The 20,410-nt window shown below is 33.7% G+C and overlaps 2 protein-coding genes across 3 annotated transcripts; one reads left to right on the plus strand and one right to left on the minus strand.

The window, feature by feature from the left end:
• Window positions 1-5,599: 5,599 nt before the first annotated feature.
• On the minus strand, window positions 5,600-15,093 carry LOC122297523 (ATP-dependent 6-phosphofructokinase 5, chloroplastic-like). Of its 2 annotated transcripts, none has more exons than XM_043107619.1 (13): window positions 14,634-15,090; window positions 14,193-14,283; window positions 13,824-13,897; window positions 11,641-11,752; window positions 10,961-11,056; window positions 10,713-10,814; window positions 10,539-10,613; window positions 9,799-9,939; window positions 9,522-9,638; window positions 9,343-9,447; window positions 8,713-8,793; window positions 7,377-7,505; window positions 5,600-6,000 (listed from the first exon to the last, which is right to left on the minus strand). In XM_043107619.1, exons 1-13 carry the CDS (start codon window positions 14,930-14,932, stop codon window positions 5,833-5,835), a joined length of 1,590 nt encoding a protein of 529 aa, XP_042963553.1. In that variant the 5' UTR covers window positions 14,933-15,090; the 3' UTR covers window positions 5,600-5,832. The 2 variants fall into 2 exon arrangements, with proteins under 2 accessions (XP_042963553.1, XP_042963560.1); XM_043107626.1 differs by having other exon boundaries at window positions 5,824-6,047; window positions 14,634-15,093.
• A 1,218-nt stretch (window positions 15,094-16,311) lies between these two features.
• On the plus strand, window positions 16,312-17,565 carry LOC122301967. The gene is made up of 3 exons (XM_043113307.1): window positions 16,312-16,466; window positions 16,573-16,652; window positions 16,744-17,565. Exons 1-3 carry the CDS (start codon window positions 16,439-16,441, stop codon window positions 17,299-17,301), a joined length of 666 nt encoding a protein of 221 aa, XP_042969241.1. The 5' UTR covers window positions 16,312-16,438; the 3' UTR covers window positions 17,302-17,565.
• The last annotated feature ends 2,845 nt before the right edge of the window (window positions 17,566-20,410 follow it).

Raw genomic sequence — 20,410 nt, forward strand, 5'->3', positions numbered from 1 at the left:
AAAAAAAAAAGAGTCTTAATTTCTCTTTTAGATTTTGTTTTCTTCTTTTATACAAGAGTAATGATAGGGTAAGGATGAGTAGGAGCAGAGTAATAACTTATCAGAAACGATGTCGTTTTCTTCTCGAAATAAGTGCAATCTTTTATGTTTTTAAATTGACCTTGTTGGGCTGATGTCATGCCCACGACTATTTTGTCTTATACGTGACCGGTCAATATTTGCAATTGTAATAGTTTTGAAAAGACGTTCTAGGAGTAATGAAGCATAATAAATACGGCGAGAATCAGATTTTGAATGTCGCGATGTGATTGTGATTTAAGGATATTTTAATATAGATACAAATCATTTATATTTATATAAATTAATTATATATATAAATTATACTTTAAAATAATATGAATATAAATCTTAAAATGTTAAAATATATATTTATAAAACTTAATATATATTTTTAAGTTTTCAATCTAATTATTAAAGAAAGAATCACTCATTTTCATCATAAAAATAAATAGGAGTTTAATTTTCAATTCTAGAAAAAAAAGGAGATTAAAAAAGTAAAGAAAATAATCTTTAAATATAAGAATTGAAGTGAACAAAGCTGCTGCAAAGCGGTCCAGCTATTAAAGTTAGAAAAGCAAACATCCATTCACACGACGACACGTAGGCAAAATATAATAAACACATTAGATCTCACCACAAGCAAGTCAAATAAATCGTGTTCTCCAAGTTCTCGGGCTCTTCTCGTCTTCGTCTCCAAGCCCGTCTCTTTGCATAGCCACCAAGCCTATTGCCCAAGATGAAGCTCAGTTCCACAACCATCATCTTAGTCCAACGCTGACCATCCATTGTTGAGCTTGGTTTTTCAGACCACCTGACCCATCTCACTCAGAAATTAGTCCTTAAAATCTCTTCCTCCGTATCTTCTAAACTCAGATAATTTCTTTTTCTCTAGATGCACCTCAAACAACCCATAATCATCTTTCGGGATCTTTTTTTTTTTTTTTTTTTTTTTTTGTGTTTGCAGACTCCTAACTTACCCAGCTTCCAGATATTAAAATAGATTGACAATAATAACTACCAAAAGCCAACAATGAAATAAGTACCTTTTGCTGGTTGTATAAGAAAGTTTCAGATTTTAGAGTTGGATGAGTTTAGACATTATGCATATGACAATTCCAAATTGTCAAAGGAGCGCATGAAAATGTTACATGATAAGCACATCCAGAGAAATAATTTTGAGTCCAATGAATAAGTTTTACTTTACAATTCTTGCCTCTACCTATTTCCAGACAAATTAAGATCGAGGTAGAGTGGTTCTTATTTAGTTAAGATTGTATTTCTATATAGAACTGTTGAGATTGCTAATTCTCAAAATGGAAATATTTTCAAAGTAAATGGCCAATGACTTAAACATTTTTTTGGAAAAACTTTCACCTGAGGATATTTCCATTCCTTTGGAAGATCATCCTACTTATTCTCATGACCCTTAGTTTATTTATGTTTTGCTTTAATTTTTTCTTTCTTTCTTTATTTTCTTTTTTTGTTCTTGTTTAAAAAATGATGGAAACTGATCTATAGCCAAGATCTACAAGCACCACAAAAAATCACATAAACTCAAACTACACGGAAGATTCAGCATCTATAGATACATTCATCATCTATAAATCTGAAAATGAAAAAGAAAAGAAGATGCCAGATTTCCAATCCTCAACCCATCAAGCGCTTAAATTTTTTGAGAATGTCAGAGATTTGTAGCAGATTGGTGAGTGATAACAAAGCTTCTACTCCATGTGACTGGGGCTTTTGAGCGGCATGTTAAAGGAGAATGGAGATCAGAAGGTTCAAGTTTGTGCCCTCACCAGAGATGGAGGAAGGCCAGAAACGTCAAAAGCTATACATAATTTATTGATGAAGACGTAAGTGGAGAGGGGGGCTTGGTTGCGAGAGGTGGGGCGAGGGGGATTCGCCTGAGGGGGGTTTCATCTGGTATATCTTGGCCCAAAGGGGGAGCAGAATCTCCTAGAGAGAGAGAGAGAGAGAGAGAGAGAGAGAGAGAGGAGGAACCCATTACTCAGTGGTGCGTGTCATTGGTGATAAAATGATAGGGTAGTATTTAGATGTAGACGAAGCTCAATAAACCTCTTACATGATGCAGGGCTATTGGGGGATTGCTTTTCTAACATTAATAGCTAGATCACTCCCCAGGTTACTTCCGGAGTGAAAATTACGAAAAAATTAGGATTTTTAAATTAATTATAAAAATATATTAATTTTGATCGGTACACTGAAAACTGGTCAATATATTAAAAATTGGCCGATATTGATCAAAATGTATTGATACAGTCGATATTTGGTTCAGTACAAAACACATACTTTTACCATACCAGTTATTATCTTGGCACGGTAAATATGGATCATACCAGCCATTTAAGAATGGCATTCAAAAGCTTGGTGCAAAGCCCATTGGTTGTGGACAAAGATGTCATTTAAATTTTAATATAAAAAATTCTATTTATACCCATGTATGTCAAACATAGATTGAGGCGACAAAATTTAATCTATAAGATAAATTTAAAATCTAAATTTAGTACAAATCAAATTTTATCATATTAACGACATGGAAAATATGCTTTATATACTAATTTATAAGTAAAAGAACTCTTTGTGATAAAAGATTGATATACTTTTTTTTGGATCACAAAATTAATATGATTAAAAAAAAGATGTAGAGGAGGGAGTAAGTCCCAAAATACAAACTCTATCTAGGTTGTATAAATGCCTAAATTGCTTCGAATATTTCTTTTTAAAATATGAGATAGAGTTATCATAAAGTGTATGGAATATATACAATAGTTTTGAGATTTTAATCCATGTCAGTGGATGGTAGAAGGTAGATTTGTAGGAGAGGAGCCATGGAATTGAGGCGGAACATGGAAGTCACAAGTTCTTGACAATTGATGTCACAGCTTATAATTGAGAGATGACAATTATTTGATAAAAATTGTAACACAATCTTGATAGTCAATCTTGATGAAAGATGTTAATCTCAACAAATGAGCGCTCGAAATGAAAGGTTAAAATTAGGAGTGGCAATTCACATTAATGGATCGTGTTCGTATTGTATTAAGTTATGGACTCGACTATATGGGTTAACCTGAACACAACCAGTTATGTTAAATGTGTCAGATCTTCAAATTCTAACACTACTTATTTAAATAATAAGTAACACAACACGACTCATTTTATATAAATAGATTGAACTAACCCATATAATTTATTTGACCTAATTAATATAATTTCATATTAAAGTTAAAATTTATATTTATTAGTAGTCACAATATCTCAAATAAATAGATAAATAATATTACAATCTAATGATAATAAAATTATAATTTTGAAATAACATTTAAATAGTTATTGCGGGTTAATTTTGGGTTAAGCGGACTGTCTCGTTATTGATCTATTTATTAATCATGTCTTAAAAGAATAATCCATTTTAACCTGAACCCATTTATATCACTTAAATCTACTAATTTTGTGTCGTGTTGTATTCTTGTTGAGTTCACATGTAATGTCACATATTGCTATCCCAAATCAAAATTTGCCTTCAAAAGTGACATAATTTTCACACACACATAATATATAAATATATATATATACATATATGTATAAAACAATCGAACTTAAAATTAGCATCAACCAACATGAGACACCCAAGAGACAGATTTTCATGTTTAGTTTCTTCTCAGACATTACGTAGTGATCATAACAGGAATAAAAACTATAAATAAATAATATATTTTTTTCAAAATATAAACTATATATATTGTTTGAGATAATTTAAGGTTTTTTCACTCCCAATGTTCAAGCCCTCTCAATGAGTGTTGAGAATAGTTGTGAATAGTAGTAAAAAGTAGGTAAAAAAAATAATAAAGTAATGAATAATAATAAAAAGTAAGTGAAAAGTAATGAATAATAATAAAAATAGGTAAAAAATAATCATAAAATAATGAATAGTATTAAAAAGTATTGAGAATACCTCAGATACTCATGTTCCCCAAACGTAGCCGGTGGGTTTGGGTGTTGAGAAGTGTTGAGGAGAGTTGTGAATAGTAATAAAAAGTAGGTGAAAAGTAATAATAAAGTAATGAATAGTAATAAAAAGTAGGTAAAAAGTAATGAATAGTAAAAAAAGTAGGTGAAAAGTAATAATAAAGTAATGAATAGTAGTGAGAAGTGTTGAGAAGTGTTGAAGAGACTTCAACACCCAAACACACCCTAAATCTGACGCAACGAAGCATGAGGCAACAATTTGCCTGAAACCAAATCTGACGCAACGAAGCATGAGGCAACAGTTTGTCTGAAACCCTAACTTTTCATATCAATACAATTTATGTAATTAAAAATTATCAAAAATATTTTTGTTCACTTAATAAAAAAATAAAAATGAGAATTTGAATTCTACCCCTTGATGTAGGACGGGTGTTTCTTGTATCCGGTCATTGAACATGTGTAGTTGTGTACCACATCAAATCAAAACCAGTACAAATCCAACACCCAAGCTAAATTCAGATCATCTTCTCTTCATTTCATTTCATTTGAAATGGATAACCTCTATTTAATGTAAAATATGAAACATTTTTATCATTGTATTCGGAAGTATAGTGAGATTCATACGTGAAACGATTATGTTTTTGTAAAAAATGGCATCCATTTCAGTCAAGATGCAGAGCACCTTTACTCCCATCTTACCCACATCCATATAGATGCCATGTGTATCAGTTGCAAGAAAATTCACACTTATTTTCTTTGACAAGTCGGGAGAACTGTTGTCCAAACCATATTTTAACGAGTTATTCATGTTTGTCATGCGCATTAGCCTGCTTTAGGACCATACCAGGCTGTTTTCTTGGTGGACAACAAAGCATTCAGAGCACACATGAACACCAAGACAAAGAAACGAACCCAACAAATTATTCCTTGGTTTACGTGCATTTGCCAGGCATATATAGGGACAATTCCACCATTATTCATTGCCTAGTGCTAGATTGCAAACAAAAGGGAGGAACTAGCATTATAAACACATTTTTACAGCTAAAACCATGTAGGCACTGCAATTGATATTATATACTATACTCTCATCTCATTTTCATCACATGAACTGACATGACATTATACATAAATCATTAGATCAGTCCTTATTCTTTAATAGTTAATGTCACGTCATCACAATAAGATAAAAGTGGAATTTGAATGTACAATATAGCATTTTCCAGGCATCACTGCTCATGCAAAAATATGATCAATGTCTTGTGGGATCAATATACAGATCATGTTAAGCTGTATGCTATAGAACAGTAGAAGCCGACAGTGACCAAGATATACCTCCGTGGATTTAATAATCATGTTGTTCAAACTGTTCTTACAATTGAGCACTCTACGTGATTTAGTACTACTGAAAACCATTCAACCTCTCTGTATCTGAAACTGGCAAGTGAATTCTATGGACGAGATAATTGCAGCTGGTAGTTCGTATTATTTTCAACATTGGCAAACATATTTCAGAGCTACAATTTAATGTTGTAAAAAACATTAAAACTATGCATAAAATGCTTGGTGGTTCTTCAGGAACTTTATTATGAAAGGAATCCGAGAAAAGTAATGCTCTACACTCTTAAACAAAAATTCAATGGTGGAGGAAATGCCATCCTCTGGTATTATTGCATGGAGTGTGCAGAGTAACAATGAACCTTCTGAAGTGTTCCTAAATTCTACTCTTTGGAAGCTTATATTTTTCAAGCCTCTCAGCGTAAATAAGACTAGCTTAGTTTATCAGATAAAGTCAGGCTGGCCTGTTGAAGTCAAGCAACGATGCCACATTCTACTGTTGGGGTCCACCAACCTGGGATAAGAAATGACCTCAGGAATTGGAAGGTAGACATAATGAGTGTTGCATATGCCTACTGTAATGCCGCTATATCCTGCAAATGCGCCATGAACCTGCCGGGACCAACAATCCAGATTGAATACCCATCAGCACAACTGAACTGTTAAGAAAAAGGAAAAAATAGAGGGCAAATGCAAACAATTAGTTAAAACCTGCTTCACTGAGGAGCACTTGGAGAACAACCCAATATATGCCATGGTAGCTGGCAAACCCTAAGTGGTTTTAAAGGTTGGTTAAACCTAGGCCAAGACTCAAAATGATCCAAGTTTGACCAATCATTGAAATTAGCACATCTGGGCTCACCAGCTGTCTAGACTTGCGTACTGAAAAATGCGGCAAGTTTGAGGTCAAGTGAAAGAGCTTAAAGTCTCAATTAAGGATAAAATTTCCTAACTGGAAAGTCTCAATTATTTTCTAAGGGCTTAAAGTCGTCTTCTTCAACACCTTGCTCCTTTGGGCAGTGGCAATAGATTTTAAAGGATCAAGTGTCCATGAATTTCTTGTTTCGGTTGTAAATCCTACTTAGGTGTTACTCTTGTATACATATTGTGTACTTGGAGTATGTCTATTGCTTTATTTATAAAACCTCTTGATTACTTATAAAACAATCTTTTCTAAACAAAACTTCTTTAGACTTTGATATTTATCCGTAACCAGCCTTTTTAAACCTTAGAACGTTTCATAATCATAACATAACGTATCTAATCATATCATATTCTTCATCAGTAAACACAATATGGTAGTTAAGGCAATATTCCATATGAACTATATATATATATATATAGACTATATATAGACAATTCTCCATTGAAAGTTAGAAGGGTATGGCACATAACTTGCTCTAACATGTATCTCAGAGGTCACTTTTCTAGGGTTGCCAATTATTATCAAATAGGACCCAACCAAACTGCTTCGATCCTTGGTTTTGATAAATCATCCCATTTAGCAATTAAAGGCTTTACCTTGGCTCATCACTTGGTAAATAAGCCAAGCATTAGATGTTTATTTCTGCTCAGGTGATCTACTGGCTAATCACTTGGTAAAAGCCCTGTTCAAATGCCATGTTAGTACAACTAAAACGATAGTGAGGTTGTTAAGAAATGACATTTGGTTTAATGGCATTCGTGGTTTTAAAGATTTATTTCAAAAGAAACTCGTACCACTTTTTGGCCTATATTTAGCCACGGTATTCCTGTGAATCGTGTCTAAACAAGATGAAGAAAGAGATGCCATGCTAGAGGCTAGTGTCAGCCAATCAGGTTAAGTACAAAAACTATTCCACAGGAAACCTGGATACTGGCCATCACCTTGAAATCCATACCTGAGAACTGCTGCAAACCAAGGCAGCAGAGACTGTCTTACTCTCCCACACACACAGAGGGGAGAGAGAGAGAGAGAGAGAGAGAGAGAGAGAGAGAGAGAGACTAACAGCATTTTGCCCTAGTACAGTGCATAGAATTCCATCTGATGCATTTGCACGTCCACAACGGATCATGTACGTTGGATCAATATACTTCACATCAACTGGAATACCAATCCCCTTGAATTTTTTTTTTATCTGACAGAAAAATGGTTATCATATGTCAGCATCCTATAGGATAGTTGCAAAAAAAACTCCACCAATGAAACCATTTAGAATATGCATTAAATGATTCAAAGTCATTAATTTTATGGGATGCTTTCCACAAATGTTAGCAATTCTTCAAAAGCAAGAGAATACATGATATCGAAAAATATATTTTTGTGAAAACTCAAATGCGCCTAGCTTGCTGAAATTTTATTTAACATGACACAAAATGCAAAACTTGTTAACGTGCAGTTCAATACTAGAAAGAATATATGTCATTGGATTAATAAAAAATATAACATCATAGCTATGTCATCACTGAAAGTTATCCCATTATTTGGTGATACAGCCTTGAGGCAAATTTGTATCCAAGAAATAAGAACACTCCAATTGCATCCAAAGCCACATATGGCTTATCCTAAAAAAGAACTAGTCAAGATTACAATTTCAGCCCTTGGAAATCATTAAAAATGCCAACAACCTCCCTCCCAAACATTCTGGGATCTTAAGATTTTATAATTCCCCCACTCAAATCTCTAATGCTCACCAAGCCATTCGGTTGTAGCATGGGTTAAGACTTGGAATGGCTCAAGTTTCACACCAATAAGATTGACTCCGATCCCATTTGAAACAATGCAAAGAAAGTCAAATCACATTTGGAATTATATTCTAAAAAGATAGTTAAAGTTACAAATGGTATCAAAGTCAATCTCTACTATAAGCGTAAAACTTCAACCACGCCAAGCCTTGAATCATGCTACAATGGGATGGTATAATGAGAATGTTAGAGATTTGAGTGGGGGAGATTGTAACACCCCATATCCATAGGAAGGTGGTAAAAAAGAGTTTGGTGCATGAAATCTCATATTGTCTGGGAAAAGTTTTTGACCTTTATAATGAATTCAAAGGGCTCTACCTGTAATGTTAATTAGTTCTTCCAGAGAATAAACCCAAATGTGCCATGAACTTTCCTTGGATCGTTACAACAAATCTTTTCATGATTGAATTCATAGAATGAGTGCAATGCCCCACATTTAATAGCAAGCAAAAGTTGCATATCCATCAATAGAGATTTTAATTGGGGAGAGAGAGAGAGAGGATAAAAAAAATTTCAGGAAGTAGTGATGAGATAGGCTCTACACAAATTCAGCACAGGCTGAATGTTTCAAGATACATGGTAAGTATTAAAACCACCAACCTCTTGCTGAATGTGTACACCAATATCTCCGAGTACAGTGTTCCCAGATGCATCTTTAGCATTAGTTTTCTGAAGAAAATCCTGCATTAGAAAACAACAGAATACAGCATTTTACCATATTTTTAGAGGATAAAACATCAGGAAGAAATTAAAAGATCTATGTAATGTAGTGGAATGAACAGAAGCAGTTATTCATGGAATTCAACAAAGCCAAAAAAGAAGGAAATGTAGGCCAGCTGGTCAGTTAATAGTATTCAACCTTTATGGTACATTTGGATATATAGATTGGAATGGAGGATTTGGATTTGAGTCAATAAATTCAAATGCCCCATTAGGGGGACATTAACTATAGATGATTTGAATTTAGATCAGATTACACCAGGATTTTAGTCACTCAAAATCTTGAATTCTGGATTTTATTTATGCAAAAGGAATTTCAAATAACAAATAGGTTACAATAGATTCCAAATCCATTAATTTCTAAAATCCATCCAAACAAAGTTTTTTTGAAATCAAAAGTTCTTGAACCAATACATTTTAAATATCTCGATTTAAAATTGAAATACAAATCCAAATTCTTTTATCCAAATGTGATCTTGAGTGGAAGTATGAATTCCTTATGTAACTCACCTGCCCTGCTCCCTCTGCAACACAGATAACAGCTGAGCCCTTTGTCTCAATCAGGTATTTCAGATGCCGCAGAATGCCATGAGGCCCGTGCAAATTAAAATGTACCTAAGATGTGAATATCAGTAGGATTAATAAGGGCTCACCAAATAACTACTAAATCAGTTTCTAGAAATAAGTACCTCGGGAATCAAGCATATATCAACTTGGCCACTAGCTAGTGATGCATGCATAGCTATAAATCCACTGCTGCGACCCATCAATTTCACAATGCCAACTCCATGATAAGCACTGTGTGCCTATATAAAAATTTGAAGCAAAAAAAAAAAAATTATAATAAATAAATAAATAACAGCAGTTCACCATGAAGAAACCAACAGCAGGAAAGAACTCATCAGAAGCCTTATGTAGAGAGATATAAATATCCACACATGGGCAACTAAAAGGCACGTGGTGTACCTCTATGTATGCAGAGTTTATTGCTCTTTGTGCTTCTTCCACAGCAGTATCAAAACCAAAAGTTTTATCCATCAGCAGTATATCGTTGTCTATAGTTTTTGGCACACCAACTACAGCCACCCTCATCTGTCTTTTACGGCACTGAAAGCAGAAAATATACAACATTAAACTTTGGGAAGGCAATCCCTACAAAGGAATAGGAACACATTAGCAACATACAAAAACAAAGTTTTCTTGTGTCCTCTTCTCTTTCTAGATAGCTGATTCGCTTGTATTAGTTGTATATGCCCTGTGTACTTGAATTGCACCTTCTTGTGCTTTTAATGATCCTTGTTTTCATTACATATAAAAAAATGCAAGAACAAAGAATGGAGCCACAAATGTAGACCCTGTAAGATACCTGATGTTATTATCTTAAAGATATAGCAGCATACTATTATCTCACTTCCATTGCCTTGAAGATGAAGATAACAGCAATATTTACAGTATTTGGCACTCAAATAATGTCTGCCATTATTTATTTATTTATTTATACATGCATCCATTCATTAATTTATTTTATAATGCATAATTTTGTAATTCAACTAGATGAACAACTTCAGTAGCAAATTTTCACATTTAATATTTTTCTCCGTTGCAGGTTCCATGCAGATTTATTCTGGCAAGATAATCTTACTAATGACCAGAAAACTACATGACACAGTGAACCGAGTTACTAGGAGGGCCACAAGATTAACAACCTCATTGTGTATCGCATTGGCCCCAGCATGCGTGCCATTCCCACCCAACACAAAGAGCATGTTGATTCCTCTTTCCTGACATCAAGATGCAGAATAAAAAATCAGATAACTCTAACTATCAGGAATCATGATGCATTCCCAACTTAATTGATCAAAGGGAAATGAGTTGAGCACCTCCATACTGTCCACGATTTCACTTATGGGAGGTCCTCCTCGTGAAACGCCTAGCAAGCTTCCACCAGAAAGATGGATGTTCTGAACCACTTTCCTCGACAGCTGATGATCAAAGCCAGAACCTAAACAAATTAATCTATAACTACAACAATAAAGAAGATAAAAAAACATGCATTTATCTTAAGTATGCAGCAGCGTTGTTGGATGAATTAATTAATGTTTAAATAACTGTGAAGGCACAGAAATACCGGCATTTCAGTTAATTCTTTGTCAGAAAATCCACGATAACCAAAGGGAATCCCAACAATCTTTTTCACACCATATATTTCGAGTGTGACGACAATCTGCAAAAAGACATGGATGAATTAGTTATAAAATCAATCTAAGTCATGATGAATTAGTTTTTTCCTTTAGCCTCTTAAGTTCTGTAACTCCATTACCAGATCTAGTAGTGAAATGTTACATAAAACTTGAGGTCACAAAGTACATAGGCGGTCACAAAGTACATAGGCTTCAAACAACGCATCGCTAGTGAATGCTAGGGTTATACTTGTTGTCAGAATGCAGAATTATGAAATTTCTCAACTCAATTTTACTTTCAGTAGAATGAAAGTGCAAGTAAATTCTACAAAATTTATTTGTCTGAATTTTACTTTCATTAGAATTTATTCGTTTACTTATAATAAAAAAAACTTTACTTTCAGTGGAATGCTATGAACAATGGAAATTTGTGTTTAATATTCAAGCATCATCATATAAAGAATACTATTTACAAGCAAAATTGTCACAGGTTAGGTTCTATACTGTTCTTCTTAAGCAGGAATTGTTCTTTGTAAAGCACCCAAGCTACAATCAAGTAACTGCAGTTTTGATATGAGTCAAACAGAAAGAAACATAGTAATGTCTAATTTAGAGTCAAGACAATTACCTGTCTGATGACGTCATTGAGACCAGGGCACAGCCCCCCACAAGTTAAAATCGCTGCTTTCACCTCTTCGGGCCTGAAGTATATCTTCTCCCGAGGCCCAGCACGATGAACCCTGAAAAGTTCCATTTCCGTACCACCACATTATGAAGTAGCAGTCAAATTGACATCTAATCTTATATAAACGAAAGCATACATGCATACAATTGTGAGTTAATGTGAGAAATTTGATGAGATAAGATATCACTAATGTGAAGTTGCACTACTTTTCAACCAAACTGAAGCTGATTTGCATAAACTTCTTCTCCAAGGTGCCCAGTTATTGTTTTGTTCTTACCGTGATTGGACATGTAAGAAACTAATATACATATATAAAGTACACCATAACAATCTCCCTTAAAGTTTCCTTTTATTTTCAGAAACAGTACTCCATCCCTGAGGTTAGGGGTAAAATAGGAAAACCGGTTGAACCGGACAGATTCGGTCCAATTTGTAAGCAGTCTAGTGTGGTACCGGTTTTCATATTTTGAAAACTAGTTTAAACCAAACTGGAACAGTATATATATTTATAATTTTTGATATTATATTATATATATTATATGTTAAATTGATAATTAATATAACAAGAAATTCTAATCTTATTATTCAAGTCTATTAATCTTATAACATAAAATTAATATAACATGTGATATAACATAAAATAAATCTTATAATTTTTAATATAACATTTTATATAACATATAAATTTAAGTCTTAAACATAAACATTAATATTAATTTATTAATATAAACTTACTTTTAATATATATATATATATATATCAAGGATAAAGACATTTTTGGCATGATAAATTATAATATATATAAATATATTCTTTTTGTAAATACACTTTTACACATTTGATCATATATACTCATATAAAAAGTCTAGAACTTATAGAGACTATAGTTAAATTCAATACTATACTAGTATGCGTTAATTATTATAAAATAGTGCACTTACACTATAATATAAAGACTAATAGTTTAGTATATGTAAACATCATATTATTACTAACATAGATAATCTGTAAAACCAGAAAAACCAGACAGGACCAGACCGAAACCGAAACAACCGGAAGTTCCAATTTCGGTAGTGAATCGTCCAATATCGGTGCTTAAATTTTTAAAACCGGTGTATACCAGTTCGATTCTAAAAATGTACAAAACTGGACCGGTTACACCCCTATCTAAGGTTTGTGATCCATATAACAAATACACCTTACGTAACCTTACACCCACAGTTTGTGACTAATTGTGAAAATGTTTTTTTTTTTAACCAGATTCCCATCCAAAATAACCTCAGTTATGAATGCCTTGATCTCTATTTAGATGAGAAGGAAAATTAAGGAAATATATGGTTATCTCAAGGGGTGGGAGTGTCATCAACATAAAAGATAAGCACGTGACATTTTTCTTTCTTTTTTGTTTGGATAAGTAATAAGAAGTTTTATTGAGTCCAGTAAATAGGCAACATTTTTCCAAATATCAAGGGAGGTAGGTTGTGGTTATATAAATACACACATATACATGTGGGTATGAGTATGTGTGTGTGTAATTTGTATCGAATAGCACATTTTCTCATGCAAATTCAAAAGGCTGGTTGGCCCAACCAAACCCACAATTTCTGGAGCTTCTTTTTCGGTTGAATCTCCTCAAGGCAGCCTAGTCCAAATCAAAGAATCTTCTCGGAAAACCTTGATCCTTTTGCATGCCTCTCCAGACCATGTTAATCCTTCACAGTTTTCTCGTGGAAAAAATTGGCATGTAATTGTTACACAAGTCAGAAAATAAAAGAAACTTTCATGGAACTTTTCCCTATGCTTGATTACACTTGAAACCTCCTCGTTTGTGTACAATCACCCACCCTTCTGGTAGTTGATTCATTATTTTGCAAACACATAGAAATAGAGCCATAAACCTTCCAACACCAACCATAATCACTACTTCCATTTTTCTACACCAAAATCTCACATTGGTAAACCTCTATGGATCTCCATGCACTTTAGGTTCTACTTCTTATAACAACAATATCCCAGTTCTTTTCTGAATAAAAAATTAGGAGTTTAAAAAGTCTTCTACTCATTGCTAATAGTTACGTATTCAAGGATATCACAACTCCTACAAGAGGTTGAAGATAGATATTTACCATTGTTCTACCCAAGTACAATCAGGATCAATGCACACCGCACCGGCAGATGTAGGTGACGTGTAGTTAATGACCTGAAATATTGAATACAAAGGCAGATTACAATGAATATATCAGTTTGCAACCTCAAATATTGAGCACCATCTTACGCAATTACATTTTCTGCATCATGTAAAATGAAACAGAGACAAGTTTCTCCAGAAGAGAGGAACAGGCGCAGACCCAAATGATCCAAAATAAAAGAAAAAGAAACTTTTTATAGAGATTGATAGAATGGTATGAGCTTGAATGAGAAGACTAATCAAATTGAAATTACAAAGAGTTCCAGAATAATCTTAAACATAAAAGTTTCCTAGAAAGAAAATATACCTTAAGAAGAACCCTGTCGTTATTATTTATGTAACCATGCCACTCCTCGTCGGATGGATAACCTCCTGCAAAGTCTTCTGACACCGGTGTCCTGCCATCATAAAAAATAAAAATGAACACGAAAAAAAAAAAAAGATTCAAAAAGACAATACTTTTTTTTTTTTTTTTTGGATCAAGTAATTCAAAAAGACAATACAAATGGAGTTTGAGTTATTTCCAGTTTTAACTAAAGAAAGCAATGCGCCAAACATTCCACCAAAAAAGAAAAGAAAATAGTTTTGAGTAATTGCTTTGATAAGTACGATCATGCAAAATATCTCAGTATCTAATACTCAAATAGTAGTATAGCACCAATAAAAAGGAAAAAAGAAGGAAAGATAAAAAAATTTAACATGCAATTCACAATATGCTTTTAAAAAAGCGAAACAAACGAAAGCGGACCTCATTTTGAGGCAAAAAGTGGATGGAATTGAGATGGCATCGGGGAAAATGTCCGTGATGTGAGGAATGTTGAAGCGCCTCTCGAAGTCCTTCTGGAACTTGGACTTCCAATCAGGATCGTTGAAGTCGAGGTCGGGGCCCCGCTTTTCGGTCGCAGCAGACACAAGGAGTTTCTTAGCGACATGGGCTGAGTTTGATCGCCGGCAAGGAGAGTTCAAGCCCGGAAGTCCATAAGAGGGGTGAGAGTCGCGGCGCGGGAGAGCGAAATTGGGGGTGATCGAATGCAAGAGAGCGTCCATGAAATAAAAACTCGAACAATGCGGGGATCTTTGGATTGCAGAGAAAAGAATCGAATTGCAGAATATGAAAGGAAAAGTTCAGGGGAAACAGAGACAGCCGTGTGTATGCGTGAAGCGGAAACGACAGAGTGAGGCCTGCTGACTTTAAAAACCACGAAAAGGTCGCTTTCCAATGTTCAATAGAACACCTTTGTGACCAAAATACTCTTGATGTATTTCTCTAATTCTATAATTTGTTTATTAAAAATTCAAAATAATAAACCAAGCTGGAACCTTTTTAATTTTCTCTGGTTTCGATAATTTAGAAATAAGAAAGATATATCATTTAATAATATCTTATAAATATTAAGTTTACACAAAAATATATGATATAATATATTTATATCATATAAATATAAATATTAAGATAAATTACATATCTTTATATGATACAAAGACACGTAATTTTATGTAAAAAGAATTATATAATGACGTAATTTAATATAATATATTATATTTATTTTAGAATAAAAAACTTAATAATCTGTTCAATGATATTAAATTATGTATAAATTATTTTGTATAAAATTTCTATGCCGAATAAATATTTTTTTTAAAAAAATTATTCATATAAGATTTTTATAGGTTTTAGAGTTAACATAAATTACAATTATCTCTCCTACCATTTAGCTGAAACAAATTATATATAAAGAGTACGATGATCTGATAGCATATAATTTGATTTTTCAAACGAAAAACTTAGATCGGAACTTTATAATATGAAATTTGTACTATATTATGAAGTATAAGTACTATTCATGTTTTATTTGGCGTATTTTTATTAAGTTTGAAAAGAAACATTTAAAAGTTAAAAAAACAAACAGCAGCCGGACTAGGTTTGGTTGGAAGCTTTGGCGGTTTGGCAGTTGGCACCTTCACCTACTTCAGAATCACGAGCACCAGATCCGCATCAAGCCAATACCTTTCCGAAGTCTTTTTCCTTTGAAGGAAAAGTACTCCATTTCCAAAGAGAGTCTTGAACCAAACATGATAACTTTGTCTGATATGGGCCTAGGAAGCCCAAATGGCCTCGAATCGAGAAGACGCACTGGCCCCCTCAGCAAAGCCTCTTTAGCCCAATGGAAGTGTTACTATCCATAGATTAGGCACACACATGAAACATGTGGGTATGGTACCCTATATTGATTGTGCTTTAAGGGCAACCCACCCCTAACCCAGCAATTCCTTCCGCGTAAAGAAAAAATACCAATTTTTAGAATTGTTATTAATATCCAAGACATCCTAAAATCAATGTCCCATTAATTCAAGCTGAAGTATTTGGCGCCTGAAGTTGAATAAGCCAACTAAAATAACGTCTCTAACGGTCATTCGTTCCTTAAAAACATCCTCTCTTATGTCCTCTTCGTTCCAACTCTACAGCAGGTCCCATTCTCAGCAGTCCCAATCGTTCAACTAGGATTTAAGGAGGATGAATTTGCTGTGCAAAGTGCAAGCATACAGCAGAAAATGGATAACAAAGCAGATATATTACTAGGTTAAAAATCTGATTTTTCTCTGATCTGTTTTTGGTTCTCTGCCTCGATCTCTCATAATATTTAAAAGTTTCAGCTCTCTTATTCAACCTTTTAATGGTTTTTCAGATTTATCTCATGTTGATCTGCCGTCATTAGGGGACGAGTCTGATCATCTGAGTTGTCATATCAATGCATATGGATCATTGGTAAATCATTACAAAGTTTGCATTTTTTTTTTTTTTCTTGACTTACTGATCATATATATCATGTACTAAGACAGGTTTAATTCTGGTACAGATTGATCTGAGGGAGACCCATTCAAGGACTGATGTCCTGAAAAGGAAAGGCCTGAGATCAGAAGAAGAGCTGGGAATTCGCAGAGATTTGGAGGAAGAGATTAAAGAGGGAATATACCATCATGCTCTCAGGTTGCACCGACTCTATCAGCAGCAAAAGGAAAGGAAAAACAAAACACTTCTCGAAGTGAACATAAGCATAAGAATGGAAGGAGGAGCCAAGATTGAAATAAAAGAGACCAAGAAAGATCACGGTGGTCATGATCATGAGAGGGGTCGAGTACCTCGGACTGCTAGGGCTAGATCAGAAAACAAGATGAAGCTGCAGCTAGCAGCAGTACCGCAGGTGAATGCCAATACCAAGAAGTTCGATTGGGTGAAGTCTCTACGCTCCAATGCAGGTCCAGTTGGAAACTTACAATATCAGGCTAAAACATTTAGAACCAACCGTTGCTGCTATCTGAATCTCGACGGCCCTAACAATGGCAGGAGAGTTTGCGGTGCTAGTACTAGCAGTACTTCGGAGAAGCCGGCCGGCCAGGGTCTACGCAAACGTTAGAGGACAAATTGCTTGAACGTCTGGGATGGATGGATGAATTGATCAGAGGATCATTTGGTTGGTTTGTTTGTTTGATATGAAAGTGGATAATAACAATAATAATAATGATCGATCATGTTATTACGTGTGTTTTGTTTGAAACATGATGTTGTCGTACGTTCTGGGATTAAGCATATATAATAAATACATTTATTTTGAAACGATCGAGTGTTCTGTTTGTAAAACTCTGATTAAAAGTTGCCAATGAAAACCATGTTCAGCTGACTTGTTGGGTATATATTTAAGACTATAAATTTGTAAATTGTTGGATATTTGTGATCTTAATAAAGTACTGATCAATCAATTTCGTTAGAGCGACATATACTTTATCATCTCTCCTATAAAAAGTATCAGAGTATCCAACGAAACCATTGAAAATTATATTTTTCCATCTAACCGAACTTTGAAAAAATCAATAAATATAAAACTTTACTTCCTATAAATCATTGTCAAATTATGTAGTGTCACATAATTTAATAGATGAAGTGGACGTTATAATCTATGAAGATTAATAAGAATCTATTTTATATCCGCCATTGTAAAATATGATCTTTGATTTGCAATATATGACGAAAAGTTGTGTTAGGAAAAATTTGACTAATGGGATGAGCAAGCTGATTCTAATGCTGATCATTGTTTTAAGCTAGATATAAATTGTATATACTTTTTTAAGATAACTTTTTTAAGGAGAGGTTTAGATTGAGTTGATATGAGATGGGTTGAAATGATCAAAGAAAAATATTGAATAAAATATTATTATAATAATATTTTTTAATATTATTAATAATTTGAAATTTGAAAATATTAAATTGTTTATTATATTTTGTGTAAAAATTAGAAAAAAAATTATAATGATTAGATGGGATCAATTGGGGGAGACTTTTGTATCCAAATTGAGCCTAAAAAAATAATTTTTACATAATCATATGACAATAAGCTATGGAGTATTATTTGACTATTTAGGTTTTTGTTACATTATTCTAGGGGTCTAAAAAGAAATACTAGTTAGGAAAAAAGCATCATGCTTAAATAGGCATTTTTAATGTCATACCGTGTATGTAGTACTAGGAGAGATTCATGACTTGGTCACAGACGGGAATTTGTGGTGTTTTGCGCGGGCTGTTAAATGCTAGTTGGGGGCAAAAGTGTCAAACCGTGACTAAAAAAATGGGCTATGATCGGTACCACAAGTCTTCTGCAACACACCTGGGTACATTTCCAGCTTTCACACAAAACTCATCCCTCTTCCAAGTCGCATTCAGCAGGTAACATTTTCGAGTTTCAGTTTCAAACAAGCTATAGTTTTTATTCTTCCATGTTACTGATTGGAAAAGTAAATATTCTTGCAGATCATTGATTGATTGTTAGATGGAAAAATCTACACCTTCGACAGTCGATTGAGTGTTGGATTGAGAAGCTGCATGATGGTCCATTGAGGTCATAGTAACCCTCTTCAACTTCTAGTTTGTTTTGGAGATTTTTATTTTTTACAAATAGATTGGAATCTTTGCCGCATATGATTTTCACTGCATCATATTTTCATCTATAAAAATGGGTAGGATGAATAAAACCTTAGAATTAGGTTTTGCTCAAATAATTTCCAGTTTGATCATTTTGATTATTGCAGCTAAATTCTTTTCTTGATTTTGACAAATCTGCTATCTTGGCATGGAAATAATTTAGTGGAATCATGGTGCTGTGCCACACGCCAAACATGCACTTAAATTTATGGTGTAGATTTCGAATCATAGTAAGGTATTAACACAAGCTTTGGAAAGAAATATATAAACTGCTTGATCATCATACTTGTCTTAAAGTGCTTCCAACCTGTTTGACGAGGACTTGTTAAAACTTGTAAGTTTCCATTCAGGTTTGAATTGTATTTTAATTCTATGAAACATTGAGTTAGTAACTGCATCTTACTGGTATAATTTTATTTATAACCACAACTTGAGTACCGATCTAATGACCTCCACGGTGATTATGAATTAGAAGTTGTATGATTTTCATGGAAAATAATGATTTTTTTCGTAGAGGTATGCAGTCAATAGTTTTCAATTGTCAGCTTACATGAAAAGTTGTATAATGCTTGGCTAGGTTATGTGGAGGATTTTTGACTCCCTCAAAAATGAGTAGCACAAAACCTGTTTAATAATTAGTAATAAAATTTTTAGATCGTCTCATCGGAGAAAGTTGTTTAACTCCAAACTCGTATAAAATGATGAAAAGTTTTGCAAACAAAAGTGGTGGTATGTACAATGAATGGAAGGATGCAATGGAAATAAAAATGGCACTAGTCATAGACTAGATTCATACTTTTGAATTTTTTGAATGTCAAAATGGAATGTAAAAGACTAACAAATTGAAATTAATAATTAAGGATTCAACTACGCTAAACAATTTTAATTAATCTAAAAATTAAATAATAAAACTGAATTTAATCTAAAATGTAATAGGAATGCATATTTAATGGAAGTTTAAATAAACAAGAAAAATAACTAATATAAAATAAAATAAATAGCAAATAAAATGTCTAAACTTTTAATTCAAAAATATCAAGAATGCACCATAAATTTTAAATTGAAATTAAATAAAAAGTAGGGAATGAAAAGAGCAAGTCAAATGAACGGAGATGGAGATTGAAAGCAGTGGAGGAGGCTGGACTGTAGTAACAATTGGACCCCTCAATGAGCTCTTTAACGGCACTGCTATAGCGTGAGTGAGTGGTGGTGTGGCTGTTGGAATGAATGCCCCAGAGAATAAGAACGTGCGGCGTGACTTGAATTTGCCTAAAAAATGTGTTGCCGTGTGAATGAATGCGAGAGAGAATATCGTATGCCGCGTTGCGTGAAATAAAATGATGTCGTGCAAGTCTTGAACTCCCCCAAATGCCAAAAGTCATCCATGTCCAATTAAAAAGCGTGTGACATTGATCTCCACTAAAGAGAAAAAAAATATATGCAGCTAGAAAATACCCATAGCAAATATGTGTTGTCCTTGGTCAAAGTCAAAGTCCCAATTAAATAAGTAGTGTGCAGCGTCCCTTGTTCCAATATGTGTTGCCATGCCA

The sequence above is a fragment of the Carya illinoinensis genome, chromosome 2, assembly GCF_018687715.1.
Source record: "Carya illinoinensis cultivar Pawnee chromosome 2, C.illinoinensisPawnee_v1, whole genome shotgun sequence".
In the NCBI taxonomy this organism is placed as follows: Eukaryota; Viridiplantae; Streptophyta; class Magnoliopsida; order Fagales; family Juglandaceae; genus Carya; species Carya illinoinensis.

Coding starts and splice junctions, on each gene's coding strand:
- LOC122297523 (XM_043107619.1), bottom strand. CDS start 14,932: ATGGACGCTCTCTTGCATTCGATCACCCCCAATTTCGCTCTCCCGCGC. Junction 11,057..11,640: donor TCAATGACGTCATCAGACAG/GTAATTGTCTTG, acceptor GTCTTTTTGCAG/ATTGTCGTCACACTCGAAAT. Junction 7,506..8,712: donor GTGTACACATTCAGCAAGAG/GTTGGTGGTTTT, acceptor TTTTTCTGTCAG/ATAAAAAAAAAATTCAAGGG.
- LOC122301967 (XM_043113307.1), top strand. CDS start 16,439: ATGGATAACAAAGCAGATATATTACTAG. Junction 16,467..16,572: donor CAAAGCAGATATATTACTAG/GTTAAAAATCTG, acceptor ATGGTTTTTCAG/ATTTATCTCATGTTGATCTG. Junction 16,653..16,743: donor TCAATGCATATGGATCATTG/GTAAATCATTAC, acceptor ATTCTGGTACAG/ATTGATCTGAGGGAGACCCA.